At 41.4% G+C, this 19,592-nt stretch overlaps 1 protein-coding gene across 1 annotated transcript; it reads left to right on the top strand.

Annotated features, from left to right (window-relative positions):
* Nucleotides 1-10,400: 10,400 nt before the first annotated feature.
* LOC147641227 (UDP-glycosyltransferase 85A1-like) lies at nucleotides 10,401-12,246 on the top strand. The gene is made up of 2 exons (XM_086819329.1): nucleotides 10,401-10,978; nucleotides 11,073-12,246. The coding sequence occupies exons 1-2, from the start codon at nucleotides 10,444-10,446 to the stop codon at nucleotides 11,993-11,995; spliced, it is 1,458 nt and encodes a 485-aa protein (XP_086675455.1). The 5' UTR covers nucleotides 10,401-10,443; the 3' UTR covers nucleotides 11,996-12,246.
* Nucleotides 12,247-19,592: the final 7,346 nt, after the last annotated feature.

Raw genomic sequence — 19,592 nt, 5'->3', positions numbered from 1 at the left:
GTTTGAACTCAGCATGGTAGCGACAACAACATGTGTCACGCTGACGTGAGTACCTCACAAACCAAGGCTTACACCCCTCAAATGACCTTTGCCCAATTTTAAGCTCTAGATATGAAGCCACAAACTGAGAATACAACTCAATTTGGGTCATTTCAAGAAAGCAAGCATGGTGCTCAATGAACACTCCTTTTGTCACTCTCTTACGCAAAGCTTTCTTGAAAACTGGCGAGGCACGACAATTCTCCTCCCAAAAACTTTCTATCAAGGTTCTAGTGGTTTCATCTAGTAGGCGATCATGCCTAGCTACACGACCACTACTCGCCCACAAAGCACCAACCCCATTGGCATCTGAACTTTGTCGTCTAATAGACCCAACTCTAAGTGCAGTGGTGCTATGGAAAGGATGCGAGATGTGGCACTAACCTTACCCTTCATTTGGGAGCTACTTATGGCTGCCACAGTAGCCCGTCGAGCAGCCAAAGCATCCGCAGAGTTCCTCTTCTTGTTAACTATATAGGAATGACAAACACTTTGTAGCACCGCCATGCCAGCTCTCCTCTCTCTTCGACCTCCAATGTCGGAAAGCACCCTGCAGTTGGCCATGTTGGGTAGATCGATCAAAGCATCAAGCACACATGCCTGTGATGAAGGCGTGAGGTCTTTGAAATAGGAATGGAAGATTGCATGGGCACGACAATGTGCCCGTGACTTTGATAGTTCTTTCCTATCCACACGATGGGCACCCAAAGGAGGGGGGGTGGGTTCTTGTAGAAGAGAAAGGGACTCAGGAAGGGCGGGTTCATGTGGATTATCTAAACTAAGGGGTAGTGGGGGGGGGACGTGGTGGAGGGAGAGGAAGTGGAAGAGGAGGAGCAAGGCTTGGATCATCTGCCAACAGAAGGTGTTGCTTGTTGACGTGCTCTTCACTCTCTCTTTCTCATCATCACGAGCTATCTTTTTCCTCTCCTCCTCTTGAACTTGGTGGACGGGGGGAAGTCTAGTCCTATCACATTTCCGACTCCTACAAATTTGAGAACCCATTCTCAAGGAAGCTAACAGAGAAAAAATTATAAAGGCTCAATGATGGGATAGTACTAGAGATAAGTGTGGGATAGTACTAGAGATGTGTGATTATATAGGAAAAATAGGTTATCCACTTCAAATGTCATTGGATTTCCTATCTAAGATTGATTGGATAATTAAGCTAAACATAAAGATAATTAAAGATAAACTATTATCCACTTAAAAATCAATATTATTAATAATATTTATTAACAAGTCTAAATATTTATCATTACTAGATATATAAATATATCTTTTATTTTATAATTATATAATTACTTTTTTTTATAATGTATTTTTTTTTCAAATTTTATTCAAAGGTTTATTCTACACAAAATATTTTCAAGAAATAGTAAACTTAAAAATGTATTTTTTTAAATTGAATAATATGAACTTTAATAATAATATTATTGATCTAATTCTAAAATATAATCCTTTAAAATTAGTGATTTTAAATTCTTTTATTTAATAAGTTATATATATTTTATTATTTAAAATTCTATATTCTATTTCTCTAAATTACTAAATTAACTTTTTCAAAAATATATTTAAAAAAAAAAGGGAGGTGGGAAGGAGGTGCCACGTGTCACATGTGTGCATGACATGTGGCATTCTCTTGACATGTGGCACTATTATGGTTGATGTGACAATTCCATGATATGGCATGCCATGTCACCAAGTGCGAGGTGGCATGCAAAGGTGGCAAGAAGATGTAGCATTAATGATGACTAGGATGATGAGGTGGGGAGTCAACTAGGTTGACCATGTTGATATGGAGGGTGGAGGTGGCAAGCTACTTATGTGGATCCTCTCGAAGCTCATGTGGACATAAAGTGGCATGCATATATAAGATTTGTGCCTACCCAGGCCTCACACATGGAATGATATCTAAGCTTTGAAGTTTACCAAGCCTAGATTTCCAAACCTAACTAGGATTGGTTTTAGACTTGAAAAGGGGAGAGTGGACACAATATGGGAATTTTCACTTTTGGGAGGATTGAAAATGGACCTTCCCATACTCAAATTAAGCCAAATTTTTTTTAATAAATTCATGGCAACAAGCGTATTGATCCCTAGAGTTTTTAGATTGAAAGATTCAATATTTAATTTTCTAGAATTAAATTACAATTGATTTAATGGGCCTCTGACAGTCATAGCAAATTTTCCAAAGTAAATCTAGAAAAATCCAACCGTTAGATTTGTAATTTTACCTTATACCCACATTATACTAATGTTTCCCAATCTAACCATCACTAGATCCATACAATTTGAGAATTTTAAATGGTAGATGTGGTGGGAGGATAAAATAGTATGTTTTTTAATAATACATTTTAAATAATATAGAAAATAATAGAACACATCAAAAATTACTCCATAAATCAAGTTAATCTCTATGTTATTTGTATTTGTGATATGCAAAGTGGGAACATCATATGAGTAATAATGTAAAAGCTATAGGCAATTTACTCAAATTCACTATACTTGTCTAAACCTTCGACAGGGTCTGTATACAATTTTGGTTCCCAAAGAAAAGGGGATTTGCAATTATTGGATATTCGATCAGATTATAGTTTTAGGTGCCCAACTTTGCATATGATGTTTCATTGGAAGACCTTGAAGTGAAACTCCTTGGCTAGCTAGGAGAGATTGGTTATTCTTCTTGAAAAATTGCCTGTTTTTTGGCTAAAGCCAAGGGCGCCCACTACATAAAACTAGATAACCTCATCTTGCAACCACCCTGTGATGAGATGTGGATATGGGTAGATGCAAGTGGATGAGATGTGATGAGAATAAATGTAGAAAGATATGATGAGATGGAGAATGATGTGATTGGATGAGAATGATGAAGGACGATCGGAATACATATGATTGGACTTGGATTACGTAATGTGGATTGATGTGGAACAATGTGGAAAGACGAGAGTTTGTTATAGATACTGCATTTATGACCTATTTTTAAATGACTGTTTTATGTCAAGAATGCTGGGAAAGCATTTGGACCGTCTTGTGAATGAGGTCGTGGAGACCTAAGTGATAAAGTTGCAACAGCTGATGGAGAGTCAACGGAGGACGTCTCGTGTAGCAAGGTCGGCCGAGGTCTTGATAGCCTCAGTTTGTTTTAAATGGTGGGCTTCCGGTATGGTGGATGAGGGACCAAGGAAGCAGCCTATGAGTGCAGCGCCGCTAGGTGACCTGCGAAGGATCTTAGAGGGTGCTGACCATACGGTGCTCGGGCTCTGGGTCACTGAAGATACCCACGTGTGCATCTAGGAAGATATTGGAACAAGGAGTAAGAGTTGTTTTTTGAATTCGGGCATGGATATGGTTGATTGACCTTGCTGGTCCACCTCAACAGATTAGTCCATGGCTCTTTTATATGGATCTATTGGTTGATCTTGCTGATCTTCAACGGAGAATCCATCTGGATTTTTATAAGTGAATATATTACCAGGTACTATGAGCTAGGAACTATCGAAAAGGCCCCTGAGTGGACAGGTGGTGAGTGTTCTGGTTACCAATGATGCCATAGGTACACCGATGAAGGAATGATTGGAAATTAGAATTCAACCAAATATTTTGGAGGATTATGATCAGTGATACTATGGTTTCATTAAAAGATTGTTTTAAAGTCAGCTGAATCTGTGAAATAGGCAATTTCATATTGGGTGTGTAAGTGGTGTGACTATCTTGAAGTTTGCATGAAGCGCCGGCTAGGGGGCTTGGGAACTCTTTTTCCTGGTACCCGGGACAAAACCTAACCAAATTCCTAATTGGATCCCATCACTACAGTGGTGGGTAGTTGGCTAACCCATGGGATTGGATGGGGTTAGGCTCTGGACTCTGATGGATCCCTAAAATGAGACTCAATTCTGTTATGGTACGATACATGAAGTAAATCCCGGACAGTCCTTATTCTATGGAAAAGAATCAACGGCTGTGCCTCTCGATGAGGAAAAAAGTGTTGGTCTCTAGTGCAAGTCTTTTCCTTGATCTGACCAAATGACTTACGGGTCGAATCAGTTTGGTTAGTGATGACCTTGACTACATTAGAATAAAAATATTCTAGAGGAATCGCCCGTGTTTTCTGGGCGAGGAAAGTTTTTTTTGTTTCGGATTTGGAAGAACCGAGGGATTAGTCTCTTGTCCAGATTTCCGTGGGCAAGGCCCCGAGTGAGAGGCTCTGCCCTACGCAAGAAGTGCTACTTCCACCACTGCTAACAACCCCGAATTCATTGCGTGAAGGGGGCAGGGATCTTTCATGGGGTGCTTACAATTGCAAGGAAACTTGGTTCCTCCATGCTAGTGCAAGCTCATACACATGTTGGACGATAGCCACCAAACCTTCCTCCTTATTTTTCTTGAACCTAAGTAACTCACCCTTCTAAAATGATGATTGAAAACCCCTCGATCGAACATAATGTGGACAACCACCAAACCTTCTTCCTTCATTTTCTTGAACCCAAGTAACTTATCCTTTTAATGATGATTTAAAACCCCTCGATCAAACACAATGTGGACCATATGCGCTTGATTGCATGAAATCCTAGGCACCCTTACAAAAGCTTGTTCCTACTCATTCCCCATTTCATCCTTTGTGTTGTGTAATAGGAGCTCTTCAATCTCCTCCTTTGGTCTTCTTTAATAAAGCCATAATTTAATGATGAAGAGAGAGCGAGACAAAAAGAGTTTAGGAAGGAAGACAAGATAGAAGAGAGATTAGCTAGGAAAGATTTACAGATGAAATAATGTGTAGAGAAAGAAAGAGAGAGGGGGAGAGAGAGAGATTGGGGAGGAAGTGAGGAAGACGGCTTGGGGAGGAAGAAGATTAGTGGCTATGGAGGAAGAAGATTAGTTTCTATGGAAGTGGAAGATTAGTGGCTATAGAGTGGTAGAGAGAGTAAGAGAGGTTAGGGAGAAAAATGATTAGTGCCTTTGGAGAGGTAGAGAGAGAAAGGGAGGAAGAGAGTTAGAGAGCTTGGGAAGGGAGAATTTAGGGGTTATGAAAGGGGAGATTAGCAAGAGGGTAGTTAGTTAGAGGTTTTAGGAGCTTCAAAAAGAGAAGAAGAGCTTGAATTTGACCATAGAATATTTTTGGGGTGGTTTTGGAGAGAAATGGAACGGAACATTTTGGGGCTTAGAGCTTGGAAAAGAGAAGTAGAGGTTGAAAAATCACTTTTAGACCATAGGATATTTTTTTGGGGTGGTTTTGGAGGAAAATGGGAACATTTTGGGGGCAGTTTATTTTTTTTCTTGGTTTTTTGGGCTTTTTGGACGCATGAAAATTGAAAGCCTAACCCCCCACTTTTCAAGTGGATAGAATGTGCACACTCCTCTTTTTTTGTTGGTACATTCCTAATGAGATGTTAATTAAAAGGACCCTTTTAGAGTTCAAATTTCTCCTGATGGGACCATTTTGGGAGTAGTTACATTTTTTATTTTTTAAGGCTTTTTGCACACATGAAAATTGAAAGCCTAACCCCCCCCACTTTTCAAGTGGATAGAATGTGCACACTCCTCTTTTCCTATTGGTACATTCCTAATGACATGTTAATTAAAAGGACCCTTTTAGAGTTCAAATACCTCGTAATGTGCCCTAGTATGTGTCAAAAGTTGTTTTTCTCATGTTTAGGTGGTCAATTCACTACGTGATTGTAGTTGTTGAAGCCATCCATGAATTGAGATAGTTTTGGAAGACATTCATGGTCAGAAAGAGGACAAGGTGTTGTAGAGGTGGAATGGGATCATAACATATGTATAGGTACTCTACTACATGATAAAAGGTGTTTTGAGCCTATCTAGATGGTCAATCCCTATACCTTGGAGCCATTGAAGCCATCCATGGATAAGAAGAGCACGCGACTTACGCTACACCCTCCAAGGCTCTCTCTCTCTCAGGAAGCCATACTTGATCATGCATTGATTGAGTGCTGTGAAGTATACACAGATGTAGATGAAGGGAAGCCATCCTTGACCATGCACTTATCGAGTGGTTAGTAGACTACATAATTGCAAATCTTATTGGTCTTCTTCTTAGGGATGACCAGTATCGGAGATAGCCATTGTGAATGCTCAATGGGCGCAATGACCCAACTTCTTACATCTTATCCATAATTATTTCTTTGACATAATGAACATCTTTGTTGACATAGTGTAGATCTTAAAAGTGAATATCTCATTGCCATAATGGGTTATATTTCCCTTCATGCAGCTCACTTGCCATTAGATGGGTTCATGAAAGCATCTCATACCCAATCCATTATCATGAGGAAGCCCTAATTAAATGAATATGTTTTGGGGTACTGGATGCAACTTAATGTGGAGTTTAAGGTCATGGGTGTGAATCCCACCTCGAGCATTAGACATTTATTTCCCCCCACATTAAACTTAGAAAGAGTTCAAGGAGTCCCAATGAGAGAACATGTGCAGAGGTGCAAGAATTTGTGTGCACGAGTGTAAGAATGTGCACTGTGCACACCCAAGAAAGAATATGAACTTGGACAATCAAAACAATACGAGCTCAAGGTACAAACCTTCTATAAGGTTTTCATAGAGATGACACTCAGGAAGAGAGTGCAAGAATGTGTGTAGAAGCGTAAGAATGTGCATTGTGTGCACCCAAAAATAAATGATAAATGTGAGCTGAAGGTACGACCCCTCAAAGGTTGAGAGAGATATATTTTCTTAAAAGTAACACATCAACGTGAAGGCTTGCTTAAAGAAGTGAAGCCTTTTGTGGGAAGTGAAGGCTTGAAGGGCCACAAGCGCGTAGTCTAGTGGTAGAATGGTTAGGTCCCATTATGGGGCCGCCAGTGAGCTATGTGGTTGTTGTGAGCTGATGAAGTAATCCACTCTCCCACTAAATATCTCGTCTTTGTAAGCCAATGGAGTAATCCACTTTCCCATGAAATATCTCATATCGCAAAAGGGCTCTAGGTAGATTTTGGGGTTCTTGTGTACGTGGCACCCCCGTGGAACGTAGGCCCACCACAGTCGGTCAACCATAGCCCGTCACCAAAATTTGCTGTCGGTGCTATTTTTACTTGCATGCAAAGTAAACATTAGGTAGTTTCAGGGTTGACGACTACATGTGTCGGGTCAGATCGTGAGGGTCCTTTCACATACTTTTGCATGCTCACAGATTTCGAATCGTGCTGCCTGATTCGAAATCATCCCTCCCCTCCTCTGGTTCATTTGGCGCCCGTCCCCTTCGCTCCCGTTTTTGCCCCTCCCCTTTGCTCCAAGCTTCCCCTTTTCTGCCCGTCCCCTTTGCTCCAAGAAGACGGGAAACTATGTGTGTTCCACCTCAGAGACGCCGGAGAAAAAGTAATGGCCGCATCTAAGCCCATGTCGGCTGTGAATATGCCCATCTCTACCAAGCATGGAAAAGCACCCGTTTCTGCTACACGTGGCAAAGGAAAACACATGCGGCAAACCCCCAAGGGGAAGGGTGCAAGGCCATCCAAAAATACAAAGAGAGGTGAACGCATAAGGCCATTCCAAACTCCACCGGCCGGCAAGTCAACAATTCTAGATGAAAGCGTGATTCCTGATGACATTGGTGGCTATGGGGTCAAAAAGGGATTGTCGGACGATGAAGCATATATCGTTTGGAGGTACTTTGATGAGGTTGGCTTTTAGACTACATGCTCTTGTGTCTTTCATTACTTGTTTCTTGTGTAATTTGGCGATGGGCGTGTTTGTATGGACACTTGTCGGTGTGGAGTCCATTGTTGTGTCAACATGGAGATGTACTTGTGTATGGTGTCCATGCATGTGTCTATGTGCATGGGTTTGTGCTTGTCTATGTGCATGGGTTTGTCCATTCATGTGTGTGGGTGTCCATACATGTGTTTATGTATGTGTACATGTGTGTGTGTCCAGCCATGTGTGCATGTGTGTGTTCCATGCATGGGTCCATGTGTGTGTCCACACATGTGTGTGTGCATGGCTGTCCATGCATATGAGTGAATGTGTTTGCATGTGTGTCCATGGCTATCCATGCATGTGTTTGTGTCCTCAGTCGCCACCACCTGCGCTTCCTTTGTATTCCCGGCCTGCTGTCGACGTGTTCCTTCGCGACTTCACTGCCAGCGTTCTGCCAGCTCTCTGTCTTCCCACTGCAGTCGGCGCCACCACCTGCGCACACACAGAGGCCGCTCCCTCTTTGCTTGCGTCAACGACTGCAGGCGACCCTCTCTCACTGACGACCCCCAGGGCGGCAACCTATTCTTCGCTGAATCACCAGGACTATCTTCTCTCTCAACGAGGCAGCCTGTCGATTCTTACCCGGAGGCCCCACTTCACGTAGGCGGCTCCCCCAGTAGCTCTGCACACTCTAGTCGTCGCCCTTCAGCACCTCTCTATGCTCACACCTGCAGAGCTGCTCCCTTCTGTGATACAGTCGACTTCTCCCCCCTCTATAGCCGGCCACACGGCGGCCCTTCACGTTTCTACCTTTCTTCGCCTGCAGCTACGTATCACCCCCCTTTCCACGCCTTCGCCAACCTTCTACCATGTGGTGGCCGCAGCACTGGCATCAAGGCAAAGTTCCACGTGGTCTCCTCTGTTGGCCACTTCAATAATATTATTTTTTTCTATTTTGCCTAAAAGATGGCCACCATCTATGCTTTCACACCAATGCTCAAAGCTACATCCTCCCAAACCTTCCTTTCCACACTATTTACAAGGCTACCTTGGCCCTTTAATCATTAATTGCTCCCCACGCTTTCCACACACTTGAATACAGCTTCGAGGGCCCGTTCATTTAAAGGGACACATACACAACCAAGATGCCGAACGCTGATATCTCACATAGGCCATGCATCCATATATAGACAAGCTCAAAATATCTCTCAGAAAAACGCCTGACAATCTTCATGGTGAGAAAGAGGCCAAGGTGTTGTAGAGGTGGAATGGGATCATAACATATGTATAGGTACTCTACTACATGATAAAAGGTGTTTTGAGCCTATCTAGATGGTCAAGCGCTATACCTTGGAGCCATTGAAGCCATCCATGGATAAGAAGAGCACGCGACTCCCGCTACACCCTCCAAGGCTCTCTCTCTCGGGAAGCCATACTTGATCATGCATTGATTGAGTGGTGTGAAGTCTACACAGATGTAGATGAAGGGAAGCCATCCTTGATAATGTAATTATTGAGTGGTCAGAAGTAGGCTATACAATTGCAGATCTTATCGATCTTCTTCTTCTTAGGGAGATGACCAGTATCGGAGATAGCCATTGTGAATGCTCAATGGGCCCAACTTCTTACATCTTATCCATAATTATTTCTTTGGCATAATGAAGATCTTTGTTGACATATTGTAGATCTTAAAAGTGAATATCTCATTGCCATAATGGGTTATATTTCCCTTCATATGCAGCTCACTTGCCATCATGAGATGGGTTCACGAAAGCATCTCATACCCAATCCATTATCATGAGGAAGCCCTAATTAAATGAATATGTTTTGGGGTATTGGATGCAACTTAATGTGGAGTTTAAGATCATGGGTGTGAATCCCACCTCGAGCATTAGACATTTAATTCCCCCCACATTAACTTAGAAAGAGTTCAAGGAGTCCCAGTGAGAGAAGATGTGCATAGGTGCAAGAATTCGTGTGCACGAGCGTAAGAATGTGCACTGTGCACACCCAAGAAAAAATATGAACTTGGGCAATCAAAACAATACGAGCTCAAGGTACAAACCTTCTATAAGGTTTTCATAGAGATGAGACTTAGGGAGAGAGTGTGTGCACAAGCGTAAGAATGTGCATTGTGTGCACCCAAAAATAAGTGTGAGCTCAAGGAACCAGCGCTCAAAGGTTGAGAGAGAGATATGTTTTCTTAAAAGTAACACATCAACCCTTTTGGAAGTGAAGGCTTGCTTAAAGAAGTGAAGCCTTTTGTTGGAAGTGAAGGCTTGAAGGGCCAGGGGCGAGTAGTCTAGTGGTAGAACGGTTAGGTCCCATCACGGGAGCCGGGTGGGTTATGAGCTGATGGAGTAATCTACTCTCCCACTAAATATATGATATCTTTGTAAGCCGATGGAGTAATCCACTTTCCCACTAAATATCTCATGTCGCAAAAGCCACAAGCCTTTTCCATTTGACCGAGTCGCGCTAGCAAGCAAGGGTCGCTTTGCGTGGGAGATGCGTTAGTGTGATGAAGGGCCTGACGACAGAAGTAGAGTGCAAACGATGAAGAAAGACGTTCGAAACGATTAAGAAATTATAGATTCCCTTCTCTCGTGATGGAGTAGTAGAGACCGGAGACTGCCCTCGCTTATAAAATCACAGTTCCTCTCCTCGATCTGCAGCAATAACTCATCACTGTCTACTTTACCTTAGCCAGCCAGTTCCCTATCATTGTATTCCAGAATGGCCGCCGCCGCCGCCGCCGCTCACTCAACTAAGCCGCACGCAGTAGCCATCCCCTTGCCCGCCCAAGGCCATATCAACCCGCTCATGCGCTTTTGCAAGACGCTGGCCTCCCATGGTTTCCTCATCACCTTCGTGAACATCGACCCCATCCACCAGCGCATCGTCCAGCTGGAGGAGGAGCCGCACCCGCCTGCCAAGCACGTAGATGAAAAGCAAGCGCCGCCGCCCAGCAATATACGCCGAGCTAGCATACCTGTCGAGGGGGTGGACCTGGCCAATGATTTCCGGATGAGTATGGCGGACTTCCTCGAGGCGATGCAGGGGTTGAGTGGTCCCATCGCGCAGCTGGTGGAGCACATCAACAAGGAAGGCCCCCCTGTCACGTGTGTTATCTCCGACATCTTCATGTCCGGTCCGGCACAGAGGGTGGTTGACAAGTTCAACCTCCCGAGGATCGTTATGTTCCCGTCCAGCCAAAGCCTGAACCTCCTCCTGCTCCACATCCACAACGGCCTCATCCCCTTGGAAGACGGTAAGCTAAAATTTCCTTTCGTTGCTCCAGTCACAATTAGTTACATCGTCATTGTCTCTGATCACGACATTTGCCGGCTCTATATATTTGGCAGCAATGCACGCCAGCATCCATCGAGAGAGGCCAGCAGATCTCTTCCGCAAGGACCTTCCAGGCCTTCCCGCGCTCCGCAACGCTGACATGCCATCAATGAAGCATGTAGTGGACGACACGGAGCAATCCTACCCTGCCATTCTTCGAGCGTGCCGGATAGCCTACGAGAGCGCCCACACCATCGTCGTCAACTCCTTTGAGGAGCTCGAGGCCCCGGCCTTCCAAGCCCTGCCCCACCACCTGCGACGGCCCTGCGCCATCTACGGAGTGGGCCCGCTCATCGAGGAATTGGAGGGGGAAAGCAGCACCAGCCTGTGGAAGGAAGAGGACCAGTGCTTGCAGTGGCTCGATGAACAGCCGCCACAGTCCGTGCTCTACATCTCCTTCGGCAGCATCACGCTCCTCTCCAAGCAGCAATTTGAGGAGCTGCTTGCCGGCCTGGAAGCCAGTGGGCAGCGCTTCATTTGGGCCTTTCGCCCAGACCTCGTGGCGGACGCCTCCAGCATCCCACAAGAGTTCCGAGAAAATACCAAGGACCGCGGCTACATAGTGTCATGGGCGCCCCAACTCCGCGTGCTCTCCCATCCCTCCGTGGGCGGCTTCCTTACCCACTGTGGATGGAACTCCACCACCGAGGCCATCTCCGCAGGGGTCCCCATGCTCTGCTGGCCCTACTTCGCGGACCAGTGGCTCGACGCCAAGTTTGTGGTGGAGGAATGGAAGGTGGGGCTCAGGTTCCAAGCCGAAGATGGCCTTGTGCGACGAAGCGAGGTGGAGAAGATGGTGAGGGCTGCAATGGAAGGCGAGGAGGGTAAGACGCTGCGGAAGAATGCTAGCAAGCTCAGAGAGGCCGCACACCGCAGCTTGCAGCCCGGAGGATCATCACACAGCAACATCCAGGCCGTCGTTAAGGCTTTCTCCTAGGTAGGCATGATTACATAAGATAATCTTGTCAGATAAGACAAACATCCATTCTTTGAAACTCGACGTAGTAGGAAAGATGATTGGTTTCTTTTGAGGGGATGCTCTCGATAGGCCTGTCTTCGAGAGACAAACATCCATACTCGAAGTACTGAGGCTCGACGTAGGAAAGATGATTGGTTTCTTTTGAGGGGATGTTCTCAATAGGCGAAAATGTTCTCTGCAATAATAGGCCTGCCTTCGATTGTTTTCTAGCAATGAACGATGAAACATCAAATATAAAAGTACTAGTACATTTTATAAAACGAGAGTGTGTGTCGTAAATTTGAACCTACAAAAAAGACAAGGAGGCATACAAGGATGAAACATCAAGTAGGGGCGGATAACTAACGAAGGAGAAATGTTTTTTCATTAATTTATGTAAGAGGCGTAATAGGAAAACCTTAAAAGTGCTAAGGTATTATTAGATTTCTTCAACCTTATTTAATGAAAGTTTTTATAACCGTCATCTCATCTCATAACCACATCAATTCCTCTCTTGTTGCGTCCCCAATAATCTCTCTCTCCCCAATAATCTCTCTCTTGCTGTCCTCTATTGTCGTCAACCTCTTGCTACTTCTCGTGATGCGGTCTTCAAAGGTACCAGTTATATGTACAATTTCCATTCAAGAGTTATATGTACAATTTCCATTCAAGTCCCCTCACTGCCCGCCTTGGCCTCGATGTCGCCCATGTCTATCTTCTACCCCGTTAGAAGACAATGACACGTAGCTACCCACACAAGGAAGGCTAAGGCTCGTGCGCATCCCCCCACGTCTCAGAGTTGATGTTCTCTTGCCACAAGCTTTTGGGGAGGGAAGTGCATCCTCTTGGTTGGGCATGTGCAACAATGTTCTCATCCTTTTGTGCCTCCTCAAAGATGATATATGGTCTCTCTTCTCAAATTTTAGGAATCTGAATCCATCGGATTTTTCCGTATTGAAAACAAAAAAATATCGATGGAGGTAAATCCCTAATTAGTGCAGTCATTTGGGAGCTCTGAATTTTCAGAGAGATAGAAGAGCCATTAGTTAGCCAATAAGATATATGTTGGAAATTATAATGAAATGAGAGAGAGAGAGAGAGAGAGAGAGAGAGAGAGAGAGAGAGAGAGAGAGCGTGAGTATATGTTGGAAAAGACAAGAGGCATACCTACAAATGGATATGCAATTATAAACAGTAGCCTATAAAAGATATTCCAAAATTCATTCTCTTTTCAAAATATAAGATATTCTAAAATTCATCAACTATAGCCTATTGCCTATAAAAGATATTCCAAAATTCATCTACTTATATATATATATATATATATTATTGTGCAAAGTTCAAAATAAGGGTATGGCGTCTCCTTTATAAACATAACCCAAAAAGTGGATTGGCCCATATCCACTTAATTTCTTTTAATCTCCAGGAGTTTCTTGGAATCTTTGAGACCAAAACTTATCATGATTGTTCTGAATTGCAAAGTCGCATTGATTACAAGTAGACATGCGTCCATAACCACATAACAAAGGAATTTTAGAGTTCTAAAATTTTCTTGCATGGCTATGCATGCGGTTGCATCTGTGCATATAGCTGCGAGAGCATAATTGCATGCATAACCATAGATGTAACCGCGTTTATAGCCATGATGTAGCCAGCACAAATTTGTGGAGGGGACACATGGGAGAGAGAGAAACAGATCAGATCTCTGCCTCTTTCTCTTTTGTTCCGTAGTGTACGCAAAAAATTGGGCTCTTTCTCACTCACACAATCATTTCTCACCCTCTCATCACACTATCATCGATCATGTGCAAGTTCTGATGCATATGTATATATTCATTGTGTAGTCAAACGTTCTATACTTAGATCTTATCCATGATTCCTCTCCATGGGAGTGGCTTATCCATTCGTCTTAATTTCATGTATTTAAATTTTTTTTTTTGTTGAAGTACATGTAAATATACATGTTTCATTGTAAGAGTTTGTTAATACAAATGATGGAATAACTTACACAATAAAATTTCAAGGTGTTAATCACTATTCATTTGGTGTGTACTTTGTTCTTCCTGTTGTGACATTCTTTTTACTTCTCTTCACAATGAGCTTCAGAATCTCCTTCCCATCTTCTAAGAAGAATTTATGTTTCACCAATGGTTGAGTTCTCGTGAGCGCAAAGTTCTTACAAGAATAAGTAGCCCACATGTCATTCTCTGGATTGCAAGCAATAGTAAATATTGGGACCCAAAAGTTCCATGTCCCACTAGAGCTTACCTCTAATGATCAGGGGGATAATTTTTATATACTTGAAGTCTCTCTTTCAAGCAATTACCTCGCAATAGTTGATGCTTCGTTAATCTCAAGCCCACAACCAATAGCCATTCTAAAAGACTTCCAACTCAATCAAACATGATAGATTTTTATAACCCCCTACAAGATTAGAACAAAACTCAGCCTCATCCACATTTGCAAGAGGAGAGGGTAAGAGCATTTTGGATACCTTTGGAGCACGAAGAACGGAAACACATTAACAAAGATTTTGTTAAATGTTAAAGAGGTTATCAATGTCCAAGAGATTCGCAGGCAATATAATGGTGATATTGCATTTGAGTTCCCACCAACCATGGGATCACGTGCAGAGATGGACTCCATGGAGAATAAGTATGATCCCCACTAGTGGTCAAAGCCACTAATTTTTAATTATTCCCTTCCCCTTGGAGTGTGTCAAAAAATCCATTGCCTAAGTAATTTGAAGTGTGTAAATGAGCTTTGCCCATGACTAAAGAACCATCTAAGATCTCAAACACATCAAATTTTAGTGGTAGCATGCTAAAAGCATCGACCAGTGGAGAGGAGTGCAATAGTGCATTTGGAAAGCTCCTTTGCCATTACTGCTCAATGCTTGCACGAGAATATAAGAGAGAAAAATAGATCAGATCTACTTCTCTCTCTCTCTTATTCTGTCCTCCCCCATTGGAGGGTGTACTACTAAGAAACCCTATTACCACGTGCATTCAAGGGTATTTAAAAAACCCCTTATCTGTGAATTTTTCATGAATAAAATGACCCCTTTTCCTTTATAAACTTACGGGTTTTTTCATAATCGATTAAAGAAACCTCTTCTGTAAACATATTTGTATAAATTTTCTTTAAAATTTTGAATTAAAAATCCCTTCTAATAAACTCACATGCTAAACTAATTTCATATATTTAGGTGCATCCCACGAACCTCCCCCTCGGCACCTCCTCGCCCTCCCCATTAAAATAAAACTAAAACTAAAATGAAAGATCCATGCCCCGTGTCCGCACAACGAATTCTAGGATGCTAGCAGCGAAAGTAGTACTTCTTGCGTAGGGCAGAGCCTCTCACTCGGGGTCTCGCCCATGGATATCCGGACAAGAGACTAATCCCTCAGTTCTTCCAAACTTGAACCCAAAAAAACTTCCCTCGCCTAGAAAGCACGGGCAATTCCTCTGGGATAATTTTATTCTAACGTAGTCAAAAGCCTTAACTAACCAAATTGATCCGACCAAACCCATAAGTTTCATGGTTAGATCAAGGAAGAGACTTGCACTTGGATCATAGAGTCCGACACTTTTTTCCTCATAAAGAGGCACAACCGTTGATTCTTTTCCATAGAACAAGGGTTATGTGGGATTTACTTCAACTATCGTAACTTAACAGAATTGAGTCTCATTTTAAGTCGAGCCTAACCCCATTGAATCCCATGGGTTAGCCAACTGCCCAGCCACTATAGTAATAGGATCCATTTAGGAGTTTGGTTATGTTTTGCCCCGGGTACCAGGGAAAAGAGTTCCCAGGCCCCCTAGTCGGCGCTTCAAGAAAACTTCAAGATAGTCACACCACTTATACACCCAATATGAAATTGCCTGTTTCACAGGTTCAGTTGTCTTTAAAATAATCTTTTAATGAGACCATAGTATCACTAATCATAATCCTCCAAAATATTTAGCTTGAATTCTAATTTCCAATCATTCCTTCATTGGTGTACCTATGGCATCATTGGCAACCAGAACGCTCACCACACCTGTTCGCTCAGGGGCCTTTTCAATAGTTCCTAGTGCATAGTACTTAGAAATATAATCGCATAAGAAAAATCCAGATGGACTCTCTGTTGAAGATCAGCAAGATCAACCAACAGATCCATATAAAAGAGCCATGGACTCATCTGTTGAGGACCAACAAGGCCAATCAACCAGATCCATGCCTGAGTTCAGAAAACAATTCCAACTCATTTTTTCATTTTCTTCCTCGACGCACGTGTGGGTATCTTTGGCAACCCAGAGCCCGAGCACCGTATGGTCAGCACCCTATAGGCTCCTTTCGCAGGTCACCTAGCGCTTCACTCATAGACCGCTTCCTTGGTCCCTCATCCACCGTACCGGAAGCTCACCATTTAAATTGAACCGAGGCTGGTCAAGACCTCGGAGGATGACCTTGCTACGCAAGACGTCCTCCATTGACTCTCCGTCAGCTGCTGCTGCTGTAGCAACTTTATCACTTAGGTCTCCAAGACCTCATTCACAAGATGGTCAAAATGCTTCCCCAGCATTCTTGACATAAAACAATCATTTAAAAACAGGTCATAAATACAGTTTCTAAAACGAACTCTCATCTTTCCACATTGTTCTACATCATTTCTAGTTAAACCACATTCTTCTACATCAATTCACATGGCTTATAATTTCCATCCAATCACATCATATTACATCTCATCACATCTATCCACATCTATTCTCATCACATTACATCACAACATATCCACATCACATCTTATCCATTCATATCACATCACATCCATCTACATTTATTCAAATCCACATCACATCCACATATCATCACATCACGTTCACATCTATTTACATCACTTCACATCCATTCACATCTACCCAAAGTTCACATCACATCATATCACATCTCATCTATCCATATTATATCTCAACCATTCATATATAACTAGATCCACATCACATCACATCCATTCACATCTCATTACATCACATTCATATTTCACTTCATCTCACCACATCCACTCACATCTCATCACATCCATTCACATGCATCACACCCATTCACATCCCACATTCATCTACATCTCGTCACATCCATCCTTATCTTATCACATCTCGTTCACATCACATCACATTCATTCCATCCACATCTATTCATATCACACCACATCCATTCACAGCTCATCACATTCATCCGCATCCATTCATTCATTCACATGCACATCTATCACATCACATCTCATTCTCATCCATCTACATCGCATCACATCCTTTCACATACCATCACATCTCATTCACATCCTTTCACATACCACCACATCTCATTCACATCCATTTACATCGCACCACATCCTTTTACATACCATCACATCTTGAGCATCACATTCACATCCACATCCATTCACATCACATCACATCTCGTCCATATCTCATCACATTCACATCCACGTCCATTTACATCACATCACATCTCATCCACATCTCATCACATTTACATCTTCTCACATCACATTCACATCTTATCACATCCACTTTTAGTACCGTTTTCTACTTACGATACTGATAGGACCTTTCTAAGTTTTTGCCAATTGCTTGGCCTAGTTAAAGGTACTTTTTCTCGATCCCATTGAATCTATGTATCAGAGTGTTGTTGAAGGTTTAAAAAGGAAAAATAAACCTTATCAGAATTGAATAGTAAAAACTCAGAAAGAGCATTTAAGTATTGTATTTTCATTCCTTAAGCTTCATTAATGAGAAATAATTCTTAACTTCATTACCGAGAATTAATTCTAAACTTCATTAATGAGAATTAAGTATTGTATTTTCATTCCTTAAGCTTCATTAATGAGAATTAATTCTAAACTTCCATTTACTCATTGGATTCTCGATCCTGCCAGGGATTCCAGATTCTCTTTTCTAAATAAGAAATATCCAAGTTTTCTCAATGGATATTTTCATATTTCTCAAATTTCTCAAGTAAAATATATCCAATATTCTTCTTTTTGAGTAAAAGATTCATGGGATTTATAAAAATCAATTCTACCCATATTTTCCAATAAAAATATTATTACTCAAAATTCCACTTTTGATAAATACCCATAATTTGAATTATGCCAAAAATTCCTCTTTTACCATTTAATTACTTGGATCTCAAATATCATGGAAATTTCTCTTTTTGCATAAAAATAAATTTACCAAAAATTCATCTTTTACCATTTAATTACGTGGATCTCAAATATCATGGGAATTCCTCTTTGTATAAAAATATTTTTACCAAAATTTACTCTTTTCTCATAATCAATTAATTATGCATAATTACAAAAAAAATATTTCTCATGAATATGATGAAAATCATTCTTTTGCATAGGATGTCAAATCCTAGAATATGGTAGGAAGTCCTCTTTTAGCATTATGCATAAAAATAAGATATGTATTATTTTCTAAAAATTTTACAATAGCTTTGCTGCTATTACTGATAATTCTTAAATTTTCTTAAAAGAGTAAAAGCTTGTAATGAAAATATGATAGTAGTTCCTCTTTTATGCTTAAAATTACACTATGAATTTAATTATGATTATCCCACTAGATTAAGCTAATTTCATTATTTCTCTTTTCCCAAATTGATAGGATAATCTATTTCTCATTTAGAATCACTCAAAGTAGTTTTTAACTACTTATAAATAATCTAAAAGAAATAACCATTATTTTGTTACATAAAATCATAAAAATACCATTTTCTTAATCTTTAGCTTATCAAGCCTAGAGTTTAGCTTTGAATTAAGAGACTATCATTGAGAAGCATCCTTTTTCAAGGGATTTAGCCATAAAGATGGCTATTCTTTTAGAGAGAGAGATTTACTTAAAGAAAGCATTACAAATAAGCATAAAGATTAACTTTCTCTTAATTAAGTATTAAGATTTTAAGGGAAAGCTTGATTTTAATTAAAACAATTATATAGAAAGCTTATCAAGCTTGAGAGGGGTTGAGAAGAAGAAAGTCATTAAGAGAAATTGAAAAAAATCATAAAAATTGATTTTATCTCCAAGTTTGGCTTGATTCTCTAATTGCAGTGAAGCCCCTAACCAATCAGTTGGTCCACCAAGAGGATAAGGGCAACTCCAAGAGTTGTTGTAGAGAGAGAGAGCTCCAAGCTCCCAAGAGAGAGGAAAATTTAAGGGATAATAGAAAATATAATTATTTTAATACTGGCATAGTATAGCTCTAATATTATTTTAATATAATACTGGCATAGTGTAGCTCTAATATTTTATTATAAATAACTGAGGATCTATTTATAGGTGAGGGAGGCCACTAACCAAGTCCAACTGGGTTCTAGAATTTTCTAGGTTCAGTTTGACTCAATTTGGATAAGATTTAGACCAGTTTGGCTCCCTTTTTGATTTGTTTTGATCCCGGAGAGAGGAGAGATTTGTTTTGAACCTACAAAAAAGACAAGGAGGCATACAAGGATGAAACATCAAGTAGGGGCGGATAACTAACGAAGGAGAAATGTTTTTTCATTAATTTATGTAAGAGGCGTAATAGGAA

This window comes from Cibotium barometz, chromosome 2 (genome assembly GCF_041138505.1).
Source record: "Cibotium barometz isolate CiBa-2024 chromosome 2, ASM4113850v1, whole genome shotgun sequence".
Taxonomy (NCBI): Eukaryota; Viridiplantae; Streptophyta; class Polypodiopsida; order Cyatheales; family Cibotiaceae; genus Cibotium; species Cibotium barometz.
This window is presented reverse-complemented; position numbering and strand designations above follow the sequence as displayed.

Bases quoted from the DNA above. Each gene is read 5' to 3' on its own strand.
- LOC147641227 (XM_086819329.1), top strand. From the start codon at position 10,444: ATGGCCGCCGCCGCCGCCGCCGCTCACTCAACTAAGCCGCACGCAGTA. The intron at 10,979-11,072 runs GTAAGCTAAAAT...TATATTTGGCAG, and splicing joins CCTCATCCCCTTGGAAGACG to CAATGCACGCCAGCATCCAT.